Source organism: Choristoneura fumiferana, chromosome 10 (assembly GCF_025370935.1).
Source record: "Choristoneura fumiferana chromosome 10, NRCan_CFum_1, whole genome shotgun sequence".
Lineage (NCBI taxonomy): Eukaryota > Metazoa > Arthropoda > Insecta > Lepidoptera > Tortricidae > Choristoneura > Choristoneura fumiferana.
Genome location: NC_133481.1, coordinates 8,379,622 through 8,400,775, shown reverse-complemented (window position 1 = coordinate 8,400,775; position 21,154 = coordinate 8,379,622). Strand labels below are relative to the sequence as shown.

Genomic DNA, 21,154 nt, shown 5'->3' with positions numbered 1-21,154 from the left:
TGTTGAAGGAATGGTTTGATGGAACTAAAATTTAAGTTAACTATCAAATTAATTTATTAAACCATAGTATTAAATTAACAATTGTTTTATTTGCTCTAAGTTACATTTATAATTATTGGGTATTGCAATGATATTAACGAATTGGGATCCATGGCTCAAAGATGTCTCCAATTTTCTTCCTTTCTGTAACAAATACATTAATTTGAATAATGGACCATACATATTTACATATTTTGCAGGTGGTGGGACCTTGTGCAAGGTCCGCCCGAATTGCTACCATCATCTTGCTCGCTAATCCTCGCTTTCACTGTTGTTTTGGTGTGGAGAGTAAGACAGCCGGTGAAATTACTGGCACTTGAGGTATCCCATCTTAGGCCTCTAGGTTGGCAACGCATCTGCAATCCCCCTGGTGTTGCAGGTGTCTATGGGCAGTGGTGATCTCTTACCATCAGGAGACCCACTTGCTTGTTTGCCATCCAGTCAAATAGAAAAAAAAAACCATACATAATATTATATTCCTATTCAATCACTGCCAGAGTGAATAGGCTGGTAAAGTTGAGTTCATTAACTAGTGAGCAAAGATTTGATCAAAAATATCTGAACACGCTTCTACGCTGTTAACAATAGTTGTGTTCAGATATTTTTGATCAAAATTTTGCTCACAAGTTTATGAACTCAACTGTACTGAACCAGTGAACTGCATTTTCGCTTCAGTCTTAGCATCAGGTGAGATAGAGGTAACCTGCTGGTCAGTTTTATGCAAATACAAATTAAGTAACAAAGAGAAGACCAGTTTTTTTTACAGCTATTTGTGTGTCTACAAGGAGAATAAGCTGTATTCATTTTGTTCAATAGTGACACTAGCTCCTTACTTACTATGACATATAAAAATGGATCTATTATAAACAATCCAAAGTAATTTTTGGTAAGGAAGATCCTGCAGTGGTTTGGGTTGTACCTGGAACTGGGAAGTCTTCAGGGTGGAGCTCGATGTAGTGTCTGTACACTGCATCTCTTTCAGCGAAATAAGCATCACGTCTCTCTTGAGCGTAAGTTAGTACAGCTGTCCATCCTACAACACCTAATATGTGTTTTTGAATTCCTGAAATGAAACAATATGAAAAGGATTAATACTTCACAGATACATACACAAATATTTTATATTTTTTGTTGTGTTTTGGTTAGTTATTATGTAATTACCGCTGAAGACGGGACGTCTCGTGCCAAAATTAATAAAAACTCCCGATGCTATACCAAAGCTAACGCCCAGAATTTGTGGCCAGTATTGATTAAGGAAAGGCTTTGTTCTGCCTTGGTCTCCTAATTTAAGCAACTCAATTGCCGACAATTGTGAGGACATTTTATTTGTGATTATTTTCTCGTGCGAGTGAGTAGAGTGGCAATGAAGAATATGAATAATGACAGTGACACTGACAGTGACAGTTCTGTTTCAATTTTTTTTAACTGAACTCAGTGGTTTCTGGAATTTGGCTATTAAGTTGCAAAAACTACAATCACCGTACAACGTGAATAAGAAGAATATATTTATCTTTAATTTAACTGACATTGGCCCAAGCCTTATGATCGCCATTGAGAGGAATAAATAAATAACTATGAGTTATTTATTTATTCCTCGTTATTCGACCGGATGTCCAAGTGGTTAGAGAACCTGACTACGAAGCTTGAGGTCTCGGGTTCGATTCCCGGCCGGGGCAGATATTTGTGTGACTAACACGAATATTTGTTCTCGGGTCTTGGATGTTTAATAATTATGTATTTAAGTACGTATTTATCTATATAAGTATGTTTATCCGTTGCCTAGTATCCATAGTACAAGCTTTGCTTAGTTTGGGACTAGGTCAATTGGTGTCAAGTGTCCCATGATATTTATTTATTTAGTTTTTTTTTTCTGCTTTGTCCAGCTAAAATAGTTTGAATTTGCGCGAAAATAGCAAATGAGGCAATCAAGTTCAGTGTTCAAACGTGAATTCCCTCACTGTAGTACATTTTTTTTTATTTAATGAAGACCTAATGTGTCTAGTCTAGGGAAGGTGCACGGAAGGTGTGACTGTGACATGACTTTCTACATTTTCATGAGATTTTCTTTCCGATCGGATGCTGTACGGGCTTTATTTCCTTTGCTTAGCGGAGAACTACAAAGTAATATTTGTCTATGATACCTACAAACTCTTTGCATTAACTTGAACACAGCCATAATATTATGTGTGATTGACAGACACTGTGACAGTGTCACTGTCAAAGAGTATCGGTAACTGTCCTGTCTGTCAGACGATTGAAAGAAAGAAATTGAGGATTGATTGCTTATTTTATTACCTTACCGCGTTTTCGGTCGGTGGTAAACTCGCCTTCACCTTAATCCTTAGTACGCAAGCAGAAATAAATCTAGCAATGGTGAGATAGAAATACTAAATAATTTGGCTTACCGAGTAACCTGACATTGTAATGTAAATATACTCACGTGTTATATTTTTTTGCAGGGAAAACAACGAAAAACTCGCAAAATTGTTGAAAAGCGATTCGCTCAAATGAAGAAAATGATAAGCCCTAGCGACAGCAGAATAAAGGCTAGTGAAAGAGCGCCTCCAAAGAAAAAGAAACCGGAAGATCCAAACAAGTTGAAAATTCGGGAAGCTCCCCAGGCCAGTTCAGCCCTATTCTTCCAATACAACACTCAACTGGGGCCTCCATATCATATTTTGATTGATACAAACTTTATTAACTTTTCCATTAAAAATAAATTGGATATAGTACAGAATATGATGGATTGTTTGTACGCCAAATGTATTCCATACATAACTGATTGTGTCTTGGGTGAATTAGAGAAACTAGGTCGCAAGTATCGGGTAGCTCTAAGGATTATAAAGGATCCAAGATTTGAACGGTTAGCTTGTCTACACAAAGGCACTTATGCTGATGATTGTATAGTGCAGCGAGTAACACAGCATAAAAGCTATATAGTTGCTACCAATGACAAGGATTTAAAAAGGAGGATAAGAAAGATACCAGGAGTGCCTATAATGTATGTTGCTGACCACAAATACACTATTGAAAGAATGCCAGATGCTTATGGTGCACCAAAGGGTGCCATTTAATATCTGATTAAACTTAAGTTGAAATTTATTCACATTTTATTTCCCAATATCCTTTTTTTACCTGGGGCTTTGCTCTGAACCATCAGATATGGCAGTTCAATGAGGGCTATCATTTTTTGTCTCACTAGATGGCGCACTGTTGCGTGAGGTTTTTAAGTATGGCTTTCAAAGTCTGTTATTACGGGCGTGAAAACAAAGTTTAGATTAAAATCATATTTAATACACCTTAAAACCGTACCATAAAAATATTGAGCACCCCACAGTGTTGCATAGTCCCGTTTTGATTGAAAAAAGGGAGGACATTCATTGCCCCGGAACGCATATTAAATAAACCCGCATAGCGCACCCAAAAACTATGAGATTTGACATTTCGGAGACCTCACGCTACACTAGCGCCTCTAGCGGCGAATTCATACGCGATAGCCCTCATTGATATTCTGGGATTTAAATAAACTCCCATGAGAATTCCCTTTAACTACTGATCTACATGACATTGTATGAAGAACACACATAAATCATTTCATGTTTCCAGACTTTGAAGGATTAGTTAGGATTTTGGGGTTTTACTCGCTTAAACCTTGATCCTATGTGAAAATCAGGATAAAAAGTAGCCTGTGTTAACAGGTTCCCTGTCACGAAGCAATGTGCAGTGTTCTTTTGACACATCCCCATAGTAGTGATAAAGTAATGTAATATCCCCAATGTAATGTTCATTGGTTATCTAAATGTTCAAAAATTTACTATTTATCAAAAGAACAGCTGCATTTTACGCATATGTGCCTCATGGGACAGGGAACCTGTTAAGTCAGAGATTCAGCTATATATCTGCATACCAAATTTTATTCAAATCTATAACATTAATTGAACTCATACATTATCTGATTATGGCTGCAGCATAGCTGATTGCAGATTTGGACAAAAAAAAAACTATAACAGCTGGTTAAGTAAAGTAACTATCCGAGAGAAAAAAAACCCATAGACTAGCGCGGCGAAACGAAATTGAAGTTAACCATCGATTAAATCGTTAGAATAAAGTTATACCGGGGTAGCTACTCTCGTGCAAATTCAATGTTGGTGAAATCGACCCTTAGAGTAACAAGTAAATAGGATACTGTTCAGCAGGGCTCCCAAATCAGTGGTATGCATATCTTCAAATGGGAGATGGACATCATATCATGAACTGAATGGTATGCTGGAAGAATTTCTGAGGAGCAATATTACTTTAATTTGTGTAATTATAATTTAATTCATCCCTTTGCTTAAAATAATTTGTTCCAACTGCTGTTGGTGAACAATAGAATGAGCATGGATTATGAAATCAAATAAATATGTTTTCAGGTTTTTATAATCTATTAGAAGTTTATAGTATTATAAATATAATTATTACATCTTACACAGCATTATGATCTTAAATGGAAGTATTTGGAGTGCCTGGTGATCCTACAACATCAATTATTTCTCCAGTTGGCTTGTTCTCTCCATCAGTGCTAGTATTGCAAATTGAAGCAGGTATTGTCAGTGTCTGGAAGAAAAGAAGAAAAGGAAACATCAAAAATTCTTTTCTTGTAAATAATCATTTTAAATTCAGTACAATATTTACTAATATTAGTACATACCTTTCCAGGATTGAGAGCCTCATATTGGTGTCTCAATGCTTGTAAATCAAACTCACATGATACCAATGCATTTTTCAAGTCCAACGCCAAAGCAAGGTCCGACCGCAATTCATTGAAGTGTTTGCATATGGCCTCTGTTGGAGTAGGAGCAATGTCTGAAAACAAATAAAATTAAAAAAAATCAAACATAAGAGACATTTATCCAACAGTTATCAGATTGCTTTGATATACAAAATGCAGGTAAGTAGGACTCTGGTACTATCAACAAAAAATAGTTGGATAATATCAGCTGAAACAAAGATTTTCATCATTTTCAATGTGTATATTACAAGTGCCATTGCACACTTGCAAGGAATAAAAAGGAAGGTTGGCATTCTTAGAAGACAGGACTGGCTTTTCCACATAAATATACCCAATTCCAATCCCACCTAGCTGTCAGAAGTGGGGGAAAAGGTGAAAACCTATAAACCTCTTAAAAGTTGCTGTAAAATAGTTCCATCTTCAAGATATTTATGTAGTTCTGGATGTAAATAAAACTTTACTTACCAATACCCATGAGTCGCAGCTCTTGTTCAATGGCCTTGGTTTTTCTCTGGCCTACTCCAGGAGGCAGTTTCATTCGTTGAGAGCGCAGCCACACGCCCGTGCCGCGCGCTTCTGGGAACTTGATGCCAGACCACTCTACTGTCTGTAAAAATTATGAGTAAATAAGTAGTTAAGTGGTTTCACTGTAATTATTATTATTTCTCTTAACTTTGGTTGAGGTGAAAAATTATGTAGAACAAAAAAGCTTACAACTGCTTCTACAGCCCGAATAGGCCTCTGTTGTGTGGATAGTTTTTTCTTATGCAATTTCCTGTCATGCCTGCGAGCAATATTGGCAGCTGAATTTGTCGGAGTATTAGCTTCTGCATTGAGAGTTTGGTTGGTATTCAGAACACTGCCGCTGTCAGCTCTTGATATCAGCTTCTGAAGGTCTTGGGTCTTGCGCTCCCTCTCACGTTTTCTAGCTTCAATTTTCTTTAATTCAACAAGCAGCATTTGCTCTTCATCAATCTATGACAAAATTAAAGTTTTGGTCAGTTATATTACTTGACTAGCTGTTGCCCGCAGCTTCGCCCCCATTGTAATTTTTCTTCCATAAAAACCTTCTCCTGCCGGCAAACACAACTAAAAAAAGAATTAGTGAAATCGGTCCAGCCATTCCTGAGTTTTGCGCTTAGCCATAATTATTACGATTCTTTTTTATTTATATAGAAGATTCAACAAGCAGCATTTGCTCTTCACCAATCTATGACAAAATTAATAGTTTTGGTCAATTATATTACATAACTAGCTGTTGCCCGCGGCTTCACCCCCATTGTAATTTTTCTTCCATAAAAACCTTCTCCTGACGGTAAAAAAACACAACTATAAAATAATTAGTGAAATCGGTCTAGCCATTCCTGAGTCTTGCGCTTAGCAACACATATTATGATGCATTTTTATTTACTGCACATGTAGGACATAACCACATAAAAATACAGGTACAAGCAAGTACATGGAAATAAGTACAAAAGCAAATTTACCCTAAACTGCTGTTACTACTACTACTGCTTTGAAAACTTCTAGTATAATTTATTGCAACTTGTTTATTGCATTAGTGGGTCTTTTTCGACAGATACAGTTAGAAAAGAATGGCATACAATGGCAGGTATAACAAAAGAGTCCGAATGGTAGTGGTTGGGCAATCTGTTGGCTGATTTGTTTGAGTTTTTGTTTGACAAGCAGTCGGGTCATGTATTAAATAGGATTTCATACCTGCTCCTGTGTCCGGTCAAATAATCTACGCAGTTGTTCTTTTCTTTTACGTTCATGCTCAGCATCATAATGATAAGTTTTCTTTTCACCATTAACTGTTGTTACGGCATTAGACCATGGGTTTGTCTTTAACTGGAAGAAAAAGCTATTGAAGTATGTTTTCAAAAGTTGATGTGTAAATATGTCTATGACTTGAACTAGATACCTTGCCTAAAGTAGCAGAGATATGATAATATCGCTCTTTCAAGTCTTCTACACTGCGGTCTCTGAAAGCAGCACGGTCCCACCTGTCATGAATGACAATGAATCGAAGATCAAACCGCTGACATAAGTCCATGAGGTGGTCTGTTTCAGCCTGACTCCAGTCCTCTGACTTCAAATATTGATTATATTCAGATTCTGAATATGATGGTATTGATACTTGCTGAAATAATAAATAAGAACATTCAAAAAAATTTGAATAAAGATATGGCAATACAGGAAACTGAACAAGAATAAAATTTATGTATAAAACTACAAGACATGGTTAAAGATTAAGACTAATTAGACAGTAAAACAAACAATAAGGAAACAATAAGAAACAGTAAAAATAACTATAAGGAACGGTAAAGAGGAACAGAGTTGCATAGATTCAATTTTATAGTTCAAGGGAGGATCATGATACCTTATTAAATTGTGCAAATGGGTATTCTTTAGCTTCATCAGAGGCCCTCTTCCAGTGATGGAACACAGCATTGTCTTTACGAGCAGGATTGGTGAACGGTGCCCACATCCATTTCCTAACTTTGCGCATACCCAGCCTAGCTTTTGTTTGCTTGTAGGCTTTACCTAAAATTAAATATGTTATAGAGCTTAAACAGATGAGAATTGGATAAGACAGAAGTGTTTTATTATTAAGTTAAGAATTTACCTGTATCAGTCGGCAACAGAGGTGGAAGCTCCTTGTTATCATTATATAGTAGAGCAAATACTTCCCTGTGCATTCCCTCCGGCCTCTTCACAGCCTTAGCGGTCACATATTTTTTCTTGAGTTTGTCCCCATGAATAATGCTCTCACGAGTAATCTCGGAGGCGGGTTGTTCAATATCCAAAATATCTCGAATATCTGCCATTCTCTTGTTAGCTTAAATCACATAAACATCACTAAGTAAGTCAAAATTTGTGTTATGCAGGAAAGGAAAAGGAAAATGACTTTTGACCAACTTTTGACAATGACTGACAAGACAGACAAGACAAGTGACAACTTCAAACAGACGCCATATTCTGATCCACAGATAAGTTACAGAGAGATGCATAAATGAAATCAACTTTGGAAACAAAGTACTTAAACAAAGATGGAAACACCACAATAACAAACAAAATTGTTAATATACATGAAGCTTACATGAAGTAAATAAATAGGGAGAAGAACCGTTTATTATTCTAAAAAAAGGCCGTGGCAGTCCACTGCAATCCACTCGGTAAATAAAGTAATGGGCTGAAATGGGCTGAAACGTTTAGTTTCGTACCTACACAATAATTTCAACGTTTTAGCATGCCACTTTACAGGTGCCTAGTAATCATTATGTTACACAAAAGTCATGCTTTGCTAATATCTTTAGTCAGGAATTTGTACAGTCAAGTGTAAAAATATGAACTTATTCAAAGTTTCAGAAATAAATACGACAGACTCTTATTCCGACGAAATAAGGCCGTAGTAACATAATTTTTGAGTGGTTCGAAAAGATACTTATTTATGCACTTGACTGTACTAAGTGTCTAGCAATGAAAGACGTGCTTTTTAACATTATTTTGAATACAATATACTTATAAAATTTGACCTCTGTAATTTAATGAATTTGAGATGCAGTCGTATAAGTACACTTTTGCTACCTATCTGTAATCTGCAGCAGCAACCACGATCTAAATTGCATAGTCGGGAATCGTTCTTTCTTACCCATGTTGGGGACATACCTACACAGATAACTGTTATGGGGGTTTTCGAGGGTGAACAATCAATCTAGCTTATGGTATCTTAACTCGAAGTCTGTAGTGCAACCAAGTGGGCTATATTCAGTACCAATTAATTTACTCGACAAAAGAAAGCTCTACAAGGATTCCAATTACTAGGTAGATACACTACACATAGACATGGAAACATTACCTATACAAATTGTGTAATAGGTAATTACACTACACACATTGATTTCTAGATCGTAGCTGTTTGCGAGAACATCGTGGTAGGTAGAATAGTTCAGTAGGTAGGTAGGTCGGTAGGTGGTAGATAGTACATATAGATACAAATAAGTATATACAGGAACAGCTCGTTTAATCGTATCGTATCGTACCCTATAAATAGGATAGGATAGGTTAGGTTAGGTAAACATTATAGAGAAAAAATAGTGTTTTGAATTTACTGGCTATTTTTATTTTAATAACCTTATGTTGATGTTATTCGATCCACAACACGTCTCATGGTTTCTGGGCTGTCCAGGGGAACCTGTAACCATAATGTTATCTAAACCCGTAACTTCAACAAGCGTTATCTAAAACATTTTAGATTCTAAAATGATCCTATGTATCCATACTCCATGCTAATATAATAAATGCAAAACTAATTCTATGTGTCTGATATCTCCTCACCTCACTGCTAAATAGCTAAACCAAATTAGATAAAGTTTGGTTTGTAAATAGTTTGAGACCCTAGGCTAGGAAGGCCATAGGACATTTTCTTTTATTATTATTAATTAACTTGTCTTTACTAACTATTTGAATCAGTCGTTACTTTGCGGAGGTCCATATCAATAAACTGAAACAATTAGTACTTTGCTCACCCGCGACCTTATAATAGCTACGTTCATGCGAGAAACGTGTGTTCATGCAGTTTCTCCATCTCCACACTGTACGAACACACAAAAAACGCACGAACCATCTCCCACCGCCACCACACTACGCTGACGCGTTTTGAACTCAATCAGAGCTCATCGTCAGAGCAACACAACCGTTCACCGTGCTCCCAGATATCAGTCTACATCTAAACTATAACTAACTATAAACGTAGCTATCATAACCGCGACCTTATGGTCGTGGATAAGCAAAGTAATCGTTTCAGTTCATTTTCTAACTAAGAATATCCCCTAGGCTCTAGCGCGCTGATGGTTTATGGCACTTCGGGCGACGGGTTTTTGTACTTAGAACCACCAGTTACTTTGCAATGGTAGACACCAAACGCTAATGAGCAACCACCATATTGCATAGGTGGTTCCCACGGAACAGCGATAAACGAATTCTGGCCAAACAAAGAAGCAGGCAAAAGCTAGACCTAAATAAGTAAGTATGTTAGTTTATGGGTTAAATTAAAAATTGTTAAAGTTTCTTGCCGATTGGCCAGCAGCATTTATCCAGTAGAATGCAAATCGGTCTGTCTCTCTGAAGTAGCCTTGGACCTGTCTGTTGACGATGAGAGTCTGCCGAGGACTACTCAGGAACGCCTGCTGACCCGGCCATTGGAGTGCATTTACCCACTCCAGTTGACCTGCAACACGGTTAAACCTAATAAAGTTTTGTTGAGAAATAAAGATTACAGTTAGGTTAGGTTAGGTTAACAATCAGTCTGATTTTCGAAATTTCGGGTCTTTAGAACTATGGAATTGCAGTCTTGCTAAGATGTACAAAGTCTTCATAAGATGTACCGTCAGCCAAATAAGTGATCTATCAATTTTTAAGCAAGTTCCTATCAAATAAATATGTCGCTAAAGTCAAACTTTCTAGTTGACAGACACGTCATTATTACTATTGGCATTATTGTTTTATGAGATGAAAACAAATATCAACTTTAGGGTGACCCACATATTTGGCTGATGGTATAAAGGTCAACTTATCCCTTTAAGGGATCGGTAAGGATAAAGACCCAATAATTTCTCTAGTATATTTTTAGGTAGGTATGGTAGGTACCTACTTGATCTACCTACATACAAGTGTACCCACAGTATGTGTGTAAGGCCATTGCAAATTAGTAATTCTCATTGACATAATCATTTATCGCAAATTTATTGTATTAGCTGTGAAATTTATATTTCACTTTACATTGCAGCTAAAAGGTAAAGTACCTGGTGTGTTGGACACTGCGTCTAGGTTGCCGTTGTAGATAGTCACGCTGAGATCCGTGTTTTGGAGTATGTATTCAACTGGGAACAATGAAGATTACAATCACATGACACCTTTTATTTAATTTTATGGATTATTGTATTGAAGCGTATAATAGCGAGTTCTGAGAGTTTGTTAAACTCCTCAAGAAGAAATCCATAAACTTATCGCGTTGGTGATTCTCGACACATTTATTAAAGTAGTACTAGCTGTGCCCGCGACTTTATCCGCCTGGAATTAGATCTATTTTAGCCTGTCACAAAACGCAACGTATAATATAGTATAAAATATCAACCATATTTTTAGAGTTCCGTAGCTCAAAAGAAAAAATAATCATTTTAAAATCACTACGCTATTCGTCTGGCTGTCTGTCTGTCACGATATATTTTCTCAGGAATGCTAGGAGAAATATTGTTAACACTTTCTAAATGTATTCCATGTAAATTCAAACAGTTTCAGACAGATCTCTTACAGTTTTATTTCTATACCTATATGTATAAATAATGAAATAAATTACACGTATCTTAAAGGTATCTAGCTAATCAAAAGATCGTAGGGTAAGTATTTACTTAGTTTTTGGTATCATAGGTTGTGCTTCTAAGTAATGTGAGAGTGAATTTTATTTTGCAGAATGCTACCGGGTTCGGAAACCCCTCGTATATATGTACTTGATGCATTATAATATAAGCATACTTTTGTTGGTGTCTGGCTCCATAAACGAACTCCTAAATGCCCGGAGAGCAGCATTTTGTCGCGCGCCGTAAGAACCGCGACTGATTCCCAAGGCAGATGCTACAGTGGTGTCCATAAACCTGGACGTGTCAATGTCAAACATGCGGTTGAGGTATTCTTGCTGTCCAAAATATCCTGAAAATTAAATTAACATTGGAATTTTCCTTTGAAGCTTCAGTAGGTAACTAGAACCAATTACCGGATTTAACGAGCGAGCGTCAGTATCCTAGTTAGTCTGGTTTGGCATAATTGCGGTGCACAATAGCTTATGTAAGTGAGTGCATGACCTTGCCGGGCGTCACGTGGCAATTTTTCAACAATGTGTCCTAAATTAACGGCCGCCGCTCCAACAATTTCGTTTGTGTATTCGCCCAACGACAAGAAGTGATCAAAAGCTGCTCCCAGTTGTCCGTTGTTAACTAAATCGGTGGTTTCCTTTGAGAATCTCTCAATAGCCTCGCGCCCGTTCTCGTCCACGTATCCGAGCTCCCACAAGTAAAAGCTGAGTTTCGTTAGAGCAAGAGCTGGAGATACTATTCCATTGGCGATTACAATGCCAGAAAGATTGTGAGTAAATGCCTGAAATATAAAAAACAGACTTCTTAACCAAGCGAATATCACAAACGATTCATTAGATGGACTTGGTATTAATAGATTTAATTAGGTATTGAAATTTGCAAAGGCAAAAAAATATGCGTCAATTATTAACCTACTTGAAATTACTTACAATTTCATTTTCTCCCGTCAGACGAAGAGCGAGAGCCAGCCCCAACTGCGATCCATGACCTTGGCCAAATATGTAAAGGGGTGTATCTTCATACCCGTCATGCATTGAGTAAAACGATTCCAAAGTAAACATCAAGTGATCAACTGAAATCAAACACAAATGGTTTACGGAACCGTGATAATTAATTTCAATCAACATCAAAAGTGGGGCTTACTGTTCTCCTCAAGGGTATTTGGAATTGAACTATCCGATTGTGCCGCACTGAAGCCGGTGCCTAAAGGCGCATCCACGAATAACAGATTGTATTGATCGACCTGCAAAGGCAAAGCTAAGTGACCGCAATTCACAGATTCCACAAGTTCTCGCTTTGTCAAATCCTTACCCAAGACTCATTACGTTTGTTTAGATTGAAATCATATGGTCCGAACATTCCGAAATTGGCGAGTAAACTTGGCGGAGCTCCTGTCACCCCATCAAGCCATAGAATGATTGGTCGGGAAGTAGGTTCTTCGGCATGCGATGGGAAGAACCACCAGAACATGTCACCGCTGCGTCGTATTCTGGTGACCGCTGCTGTGTTTTCAACATCGCCTATAGATCGGCTGTTGAGCTCTGTCAAGAAGGTCAGATTTATTATTTGCATAATGATTTACTGAAATAGTACGACTAGTATGACTACAGTAAAGTAGTAAAGACTACGTATAAAGAGATGCTGATATTAGGTAATATACATCGTTCACAGCATTATTATCATGCGTGATGTGATCGGTAGTGTGCATAGAAGCATACTTTCAGTCAGTTGTTTACGAGAAGGTACACAGGACCGTCTTTCACCTATTAGAGGCCCTGGGCACAACATGCTGCATTCGGTACCTAAGCCTGATTTTCAGGCGAGAGTGGAGTAGCTATCGGTTATCGTTTGGTAATGGAGTAGAGACTAGGGGGCCCAACGCATCGCGGGGCCCTGGGCCGTGCGTGCTGAAGGTACATCAAAGGCGTCAAAAATATCCACGCATCTTTATGCCACTAACCATAAGGTTGGTGTTTACATTCCGAGAATTCTTGACTAGATGGCTGTACAGATATTTATGCCCTCGACTGCATAAAACACATGAAATTATCAGACACCAAGAGAATAACATGTCCAAAGGCACAGAGCCAAAGGCGAACTTATAGCTTAGCGATCTTTAAGAGGAAGGGGGAGGGAGGGAGGGAAAGGGTATGTCTCAGGCTTAATATTTAATTTTCGCTTCAATATATTGGAGTTAAGAATAAAATAACATACTTAGGTAATTAACTGAATGTTTCAATACTGGACAAAGATTAGGTAAGAGTGCTTCTTTAACATTGAGAACTGACTTTTTTATCACCTTTTGCATAATATGTTATACTTACCCACTGTTGTAAAAGGGTCACGTCCAGCGACCAGCCACCAAATAAGCACACCTAAGCCGGCGGCTATCACCACACCAGCAGTTACCGAAATTATAATAACTGATTTTTTCACCATTGTTATATTCTACCTGCCTAATTGATTACTAAACCAAATTGTATATCACTAAATTCTCAAATAATGCAGTCCCAAGATTATGGTAGTATTTGTTTATCTATCGATAGTGTATTATAGGTATCTGATTATCATTTTTAAGGCGATTTACTTCGATAGTGAGTTAATGATTTCAAGCACAGTTTTAATCACTTTGGTTATTCCCCATTTGATCAAATTCTTAGAATTTCTATCTTAGTTTTACCAAGTTATGATTTGGGACTTGATTGTGGATCGCCAGCGGATAGTGGGAGAGCTATATAAATCCGTGCAATCTACGAAATACGTCCTTGTGTACTTACTTATATCTTGCTTATACCTACCTTCTTTCTATAATAAGTCAAAGGGAGGGCCGCATAGGTATGTAGGTACTTCGTAACTTATTAACCAAATCAACATCCAGATAGCTCTGTGAACCACCGTTGTCTTTTTTCGTGTTTTAACGTTATTTATATATTAAAGTATATTAAACAAGAGAGTAATAATTGTAAATACTTCCATGTCGAAGTCTCGTTTGCAGTCTTCTTACTTTATTAATATTATAAATGCGAAAGTTTCTCTGTCTGTCTGTTGCCTTTTCATGCTTAAACTAATGAACTAATTTAGACGAAATTTGGCATGGAGATAAGTTGATTCTCTAGAAAGGACATAGGATTTTTTCATCCCGACATATTGCATTTTACCCGCGCAATAGCGGTAAATAAACGGTTACTAGTAAGATGCTGTTTCTACCTCTTGTTACCTAGGTGTTGGCTCTGCTGCCACGCTGAAGTTTTCTATCTTGCCCATTTTTAATGCATAAAAGGATGGATATTTAATACTTACTTATTCTTATTAGAGCAAAAAAAAACAAGTTACTTTTCAGGTCTACGGCTTTTGCCGCTTCTGGATCTTTAATATATATTTATTTATACAAGGTGTTAATTAAATAACTGAAAACCTCAGACACCCCATTTTTTTTTCTTTTAAAGTTAATTGATTGCATTTATTTTCGAATTGCTTCATTATTTCAATTATGTGTTCTGCTAAATCTATAATTCTACTTGATTTCTAACTCTACACTCATATTTTGTAATTGTTTTTGCGCTTTGACGTTTTTAGAAGAAAACCAAACTGACAGCGAAACGGCCAGTATTAAAGTACCTAAATATTATGTACTTATACTCGTAGTACGCAACCTCGCTTAAACATTTGCATGTTGCTTTCGTAACTTTTGGACTGGGCACAGTAAAAAGGTATTAAAAACACAAACACAACCTGATTTAAGACATAATGTAATCGATTCTACTGACGATTCTGAGCAAACTACTTTCTGGTTTTCAGTTATTTAATTAACACCTTGTATAAGTATTATGCCGTGGCTCAGTTACCCCCACACACACTTATACCCCCACACTCACACACACTTAGCTTTGCACTGCTTAGATTCCAGACAATATACGGCAAACAAAGTTATCTATTTATCACAAAGATATGTAGCACTAAGTTACCTAATATCGACCTAATTATATCCAATTTTTAATAAATATGGAATTCAAAAATATAGGCGCTTCATCTGCGTCCTTTTTTAACCCCCGACGCAAAAAGAGGGGTGTTATAAGTTTGACCGCTATATGTTTGTCTGTCTGTCTGTGGCACCGTAGCTCTTAAACGGCTGGACCGATTTGAATGCATTTTTTTTATTTGAAATCAGGTTTTCTAGCGATGGTTCTTAGATATAGATATGTTTCACCAAAATCGGTTCAGCCGTTTTTGAGATATTGAACTTTGAAGTGACAAAGTCGGGGGTTTTTTTCAAGTGTCAATCTACGTTGATAAAGGTGATTATATATCATGTACCTAACGTCAGTACATATATACTATTAGACTCACATATAGGTTGTGTCATTCTCTAAAACAAAAATAAGTGCAGTAGAACATTTTTTATTAGCTTACTAGGTTTTTTGGGTTATGTAATAAAACAAAAATTACTTATACAAAAAAAATATATTTACAAAATTGGAAAGTGCCGTAATTATCAACCGAATCTGGTCATATCTCGTAGGAAAGCATTAGCTCCAGCTGGATTGTCCCTTGGAACCTATAATAAATCACAAAGATAGTACGTCTAATTATTTTGGATTGTGCAGCAACAATAAGGGCGATTAAACTTAAACAGTTTTTAATTATTATTATTCTAATATTATTCTAATTAATCCGTTAGTTACATTACATACAATTTTGGGCAGGTATTTTTCGAAAGTAAGACCAGCGCTGGGAATCGAACCCAGGTCCTCGGCATTCCTGCCACGTGCTATACCGCTACACCACCGCTGGACAACGGTACAGACACGAATTTCTCCTATGCACCTCATATCTCAGCTTGTGTTGTTTCTTATTTAGCCACTTAAGCAGCGATACTAGCGACATCTATGCCGTAGCCCTCATCGAAAAACTTTCAGCATTCCATTGGAACTAACCGCTCACCCGGACAAGAGATATCGTTATTATTAAGCAATCAAATTAAGATTGGTTTTTGGAATCTTTTTGTATTTTTTATTTCAATTCCAAATCTTAAGGTATTTTTTCCTTACTCAATCTTCAAGGCTAGAGTGAATAGGCTGTTACTGAACCAGTGACACACCTTTGGCCTCTGCACTTTTCACCAGGTGAGATAGGGGTCAATCACGGGCCAGTTTCATGTTAAAAAATGTCGTGTTAAAACAGTGTTGCACGGCGTGACGTTACACGGACTAGAAACCTAGCACCTTTCTAAGGACACTTGGGTTGCTGAGACGATTCTAATGATACCTTAAATGTCTCAATCCGACCAGTGGTTTGAGAGATATGAGGTAATAAAGAATATTACATACTTACATACAAGATACGCGCGAAAAACAATAAGTACCTCTCTTTGCAGTCGGGTAACAAGCAAGACAAGTGTGTGTTAAACTTTATTCAACTTACGCTGTGGCCAGCAACATTTATCCAAAAGAATCTTAAGTTTCCATAAGATTTCGAATATCCTTCTAGCTGATTGTTTTCCCAAATTGGATTTCTAGAGGCGTTCCTGTAGTTGTCAGCTCCGGGCCATTGCAAGCGATCCATCCACATCAGTTGACCTTGAAGTTATATAAATTAGAAATTTAGGAGACAATAGATATCGAACAAAAAATGTTTGAACAATCCTGCGCAAATAAGAAGAAGCCTGTTGAAGTTTGCTTTGGTTAAGTTATTGGCCTGTGAAAAGTTTTTTAAAACTTTTTATTTCGCATTTTTCGCATAAGCATTGCGTAGTCTTCATATTCAAAAATTACCTGGAGTATCGCAAATCAAATCCAAATTTCCATTATATTTCTGTACAATTATGTCCGTTTCATTAAGCAGCCTCTCAACTGAAAAAGAAAAGAACTGTAAGATGTTTCCTTTTATTGTTTTTTGTTCTAAGCTGGCCTGTTGCACCTAAACACTTTCACAGATAACATAACTAGATAAATTTATTTCTCACTAGCTTTGTCCGCGGCTTCACCTGCATGAATCATCAAGTCTGGCGGTTGAATTGAATTTCCGGTGTTTTAGTAAATTAGTACATATAATAAAACACCGGCCAAGAGCGTGTCGGACACTCCCAAGATAGGGTTCCGTAGCCATTACGAAAAAATCAAGTAATATTTTCCTAAGGATTTCGTATTGTGTACGGAATCTTCCAAGTTTAGGTATATTTTATTCTTAAACTTCTAATAATTCTCAAGAAATCTTAGCCGTTATAATTTTCCTTGTAAATTTGATATACTACTACCATCCTGATTTTTTTAAGACCTATATCCAACGATAGCCCACCACACTATAGGGTTAGTCGAGAAAAAAAATTTTTTTTTTTATTTGACCACTGTCGGCGTGACTGATATGTATATTCATGCCAAATTACAGCTTTCTAATACTAGCGGTCTCTGAGCTTAGCCGCGGACAGACATGGCGAAACTATAAGGGTTCCTAGTTGACTACGGAATCCTAAAAAAATGGCTCATGATTTTTATTTCCTTACTATTATTTATTGATAGTATACACATATTAGGAAAACATAACCAGAAATAAATCTTAAATATAAACTTAATACCTACTAAATTAAGGGGCTGTTTCACCATCCATTGATTAGCGTTAACCGACGGTTAAATGTGATGCCGTCTACGTCTATTCAAACAAAACAAATAGAGACGGCATCACACCTAACCGCCAGTTAACACTAATCAATGGATGGTGAAACAGCCCTAAGTCTAAAAAAGGCCCCCGTGGCATGGTGCCCAAAAGGCTGGCAGCACTCCCTCGTCGAATGCCGATGGCGATTCGTTGAGAGAGATAGCTGCCAGCCCTTTGGTCTCCAGTAGTGTCGACCAGGCGCTTTTGCACTTCTTTAATTAATTTGTGTGCCCGGGTCAAGGATCCAGGGTCTCAAAACCAACAGCAACGGAATTGTATGCTGAACCGAGACTATGTTTTTTTTCCCTCTGATATTTTAACGAGGCTTTAGCACAGCAAATGTGACTATGTCAGCCTCATGGGGAGCCTCAGATATATACACCACACTACAGACAGATATTACACTCTCCCTTGCACTGAGACCACGTCAATGAATCTGAATTCGCGTCGCTTCTGCTGGAAGCGGTCGACTGAGAATTACATTTACACTTCCATTGAACATTGAAAAAGCCCATACCATCCAAAACACCTGACTCTGATGTCCTTATTCTGATCACATTCCATAAGAAAGTGAATAAGGTCTTCAGTCTTATTACATCTCATACACAAAGGTGATTGCACAACTCTCATCAAATGCAAAAAACAATTAAGTGGAATGTGACCAGATCGAACACGTAGTGCTGACACAAGAAGGCCCCTGGAAAGGCCGGCACAATCAAACCAGGGAACTTTAAATACCTTATTCTGCATGGTACCATACCAAATGCCCTTTGTCAACGATGCTGTACTAAAAAGTTCCTGCCATTTGGAAAAGCACTCCTCCTTAGCCACTTGCACTAATTCAGTACCATATGGCTTAGAAAGACGATCAATCCCCCCTGTGACAGCCAGGCTAACCAATCTACCTGCCTGCTCATTACCAGCTACCCCAACATGAGATGGAATCCATTGCAAAACAATTTAGGTGGGTTACATTGCAAGAAATATATAAGTTTTATGACATCATAGGCATCGGTGTTGAAGTGCACTTCTCGAATCTGAAAGTGAAACTATGGTATTTTAATATTTTCTTGCTCTCGGGCGTTTCAGCCGCTGCGCCAGCTTTTTTGTTGTACCCTGGAGGTGTGAAGGGGATAGAGCTATATTTTACTTGTGCATTCACAAAAATGCACTTACACACACGTACACACACAGACGGGTGTGTAATGATCGGTGTAACAACATTTGATATAATTTCCAAGGATAGGAGCTTCTAACCTAACCTAACCACATCAAATCACAACATCACAATCAAATCGAATTAATAACAATAAAAATAAGTATGGTTTTTAAGACAAATTGCATCATATCAAATAAAAATAATATCAATTGTCGCATTATATCAATTGTTTCGTGGAACTTCGAAATTCGAGCGGCAATACACACAAGCACACACGCACATAGTGTGTGTACACTTAATCTTTTCATTTAAAACTAAAAAGCAAACAAAAATCTACAAACTACTATTTGTAATTCAACAGCAAACCTGTAGCTTTATTTGCATTGCTGGTCAGTTCAATAATCGTAATAATTAATTAAGAAGGTATTAATTAACTTACTTCCTTCGGTGACTGGCTTCATAAAGTCTCCCCTAAGCATGTCGAACACTCGACCAGACTGCGAGCCCCACCGAACGTGGGCAGGTATCCGCAGCGCCTCCTTCACTGGATTGTTCATCAGATAGTTGAGGTTGTACTCTTCCTGTCTCGTCATCGACGTGAAAGACAGGTCACGAATCATGATCTCCCTCGCTATTTCTAGATGACGAAGAAAAGTTTTTATTTTACTTAAAATGTAATTTAGGTCATTTATTTTGCTGACATTGGTATGTATTTACATATGTACACCTTGACATTTAATCTACATAATATACAAATTAACCTTAACACCAAATTTAAAGTCAATTTGAGTTACTAAAGTGTTTGTAAATCGACAAATAAGATTCAAAGTCAAAGTCAGAGTCAAAATATCTTAATTCAATTTAGGCTATAACAAGCACTTATGAATGTCAAAAAAAAACTACCACCGGTTCGGAAAAACCTCTGTTGAGAAGAATCCGTTAATAAACTCAACGAGGTATATATTTTTTTAAACAGATTTTAATTTTTTTGATTTGATCTAAACCAACCATTAAATATTGAATAAATAAATAAATACCTACCAAATTAAAACAATTCCCCGAAAAAAGGAACAAAAAAAGGTTTGCCGTAACGATTCAGGCTCAGAATATAAAAAATCTTATAAACTGTATTTTATCGATTCAGCAATAGTTAGAACATAGTTAATAAGTAGTGATAAATAAAGGTTCTAATAGAAATCATTTTCGATTACCAAGTTTACATCTTTGTTAGCTATTACAAGCAAATTACACGATCCCCCAAATTACGTGGTTAGCCTTTTCGGTAATACGCGAAACGTAAACAGTGTTCCCTGAATTACTCGTACTCCGTTAAGGTACCTACTTATACAGGTCAAATAGCTTAATTAACATTTTGATATCTTAAACAGGGACCTATTTACCATAATCACTCCTAGTTTCCGGCCCCCAAGCTGGCATCTTGGTTAAAATATTATAGAAGTCAACGTTATGAGTTGCAGCGAACACTTCCCGTTGTGTAGCCGCCCATTGTAGAGTAGACTCTACATACAAGCCCTCGTTGAACAGTCTTTCTGCTTCTCTCGCAGCTTTTTGGATATTTTCGTAGCCGGCGTCATCGACCAAACCAGCCGCTAGTAGTAGTGGGCCCCATGTAAGAGTGAGATCCACGGGATGTATCCAGGCGTTACCCATAGCTATACCACGCAGGTTGGATCTAATTGTTTGGGCTTGTTCCGCCTACGAAAATAAAGATACGGACTATAAACATCGACATTCCTCTTAATTTAAACAATGCCTCGTACGTATTTGTTATTTTCTCACCTCATGCATTCGTAGACCCATGTCGACAGCCATTTTTTCCACCATAGGACTGCCCGTAAATGTAAAGCGGTACTCCCTCGAACTCCGGATGCGACTCATAGAAGCCTCGCATGAGATTAACAAAGTCCACAGCTGCAAAGCGTTTATATTTGTGAAAAGTATTTTTGAAGTAGGTATTACGACAGCCAAATTTAATTACCGATTTGGTCATTTGTTGTAGTGTAATAGCTCCAATCATCGACATAGCTGTAACCCGTGCCTACGGGATTATCAACAAAGAGGACGTTGAATAATTTTACCTGTAATCAATAATTGATTGACATAACAGAAAATATAATCCTTACTAACAGTATAGATGTG

General features: G+C 37.3%; 4 protein-coding genes across 4 annotated transcripts in view; 1 reads left to right on the top strand and 3 right to left on the bottom strand.

Annotated features, from left to right (window-relative positions):
• Positions 1 to 36: 36 nt before the first annotated feature.
• On the bottom strand, positions 37 to 1,430 carry ND-B14.5B (NADH dehydrogenase (ubiquinone) B14.5 B subunit). The gene is made up of 3 exons (XM_074093380.1): positions 1,201 to 1,430; positions 959 to 1,102; positions 37 to 183 (listed from the first exon to the last, which is right to left on the bottom strand). The coding sequence occupies exons 1-3, from the start codon at positions 1,358 to 1,360 to the stop codon at positions 134 to 136; spliced, it is 354 nt and encodes a 117-aa protein (XP_073949481.1). The 5' UTR covers positions 1,361 to 1,430; the 3' UTR covers positions 37 to 133.
• Positions 1,431 to 2,238: 808 nt separating this feature from the next.
• Bka (FCF1 rRNA-processing protein Bka) lies at positions 2,239 to 3,141 on the top strand. The gene is made up of 2 exons (XM_074093377.1): positions 2,239 to 2,412; positions 2,499 to 3,141. The coding sequence occupies exons 1-2, from the start codon at positions 2,410 to 2,412 to the stop codon at positions 3,111 to 3,113; spliced, it is 618 nt and encodes a 205-aa protein (XP_073949478.1). The 5' UTR covers positions 2,239 to 2,409; the 3' UTR covers positions 3,114 to 3,141.
• Positions 3,142 to 4,438: 1,297 nt separating this feature from the next.
• DMAP1 (DNA methyltransferase 1 associated protein 1) lies at positions 4,439 to 7,765 on the bottom strand. Its single transcript, XM_074093376.1, has 8 exons — positions 7,440 to 7,765; positions 7,194 to 7,357; positions 6,735 to 6,953; positions 6,530 to 6,661; positions 5,525 to 5,785; positions 5,276 to 5,417; positions 4,730 to 4,884; positions 4,439 to 4,635 (listed from the first exon to the last, which is right to left on the bottom strand). Exons 1-8 carry the CDS (start codon positions 7,639 to 7,641, stop codon positions 4,522 to 4,524), a joined length of 1,389 nt encoding a protein of 462 aa, XP_073949477.1. The 5' UTR covers positions 7,642 to 7,765; the 3' UTR covers positions 4,439 to 4,521.
• Positions 7,766 to 8,895: 1,130 nt separating this feature from the next.
• LOC141431740 (uncharacterized) overlaps positions 8,896 to 21,154 on the bottom strand; it is a 19,339-nt gene continuing 7,080 nt past the window's right edge. The window contains exons 10-23 of the mRNA XM_074092917.1: positions 20,795 to 20,926; positions 20,395 to 20,710; positions 19,434 to 19,631; positions 16,956 to 17,033; positions 16,606 to 16,760; positions 13,509 to 13,632; positions 12,496 to 12,725; positions 12,328 to 12,427; positions 12,114 to 12,256; positions 11,674 to 11,965; positions 11,348 to 11,521; positions 10,618 to 10,695; positions 9,889 to 10,043; positions 8,896 to 9,008 (exon numbers count right to left, since the gene is read on the bottom strand). Coding sequence (XP_073949018.1) covers positions 8,949 to 9,008; positions 9,889 to 10,043; positions 10,618 to 10,695; positions 11,348 to 11,521; positions 11,674 to 11,965; positions 12,114 to 12,256; positions 12,328 to 12,427; positions 12,496 to 12,725; positions 13,509 to 13,632; positions 16,606 to 16,760; positions 16,956 to 17,033; positions 19,434 to 19,631; positions 20,395 to 20,710; positions 20,795 to 20,926 — 2,235 coding nt within the window. The 3' untranslated portion in view covers positions 8,896 to 8,948. The remainder of the gene's footprint in view (positions 9,009 to 9,888; positions 10,044 to 10,617; positions 10,696 to 11,347; positions 11,522 to 11,673; positions 11,966 to 12,113; positions 12,257 to 12,327; positions 12,428 to 12,495; positions 12,726 to 13,508; positions 13,633 to 16,605; positions 16,761 to 16,955; positions 17,034 to 19,433; positions 19,632 to 20,394; positions 20,711 to 20,794; positions 20,927 to 21,154) is intronic.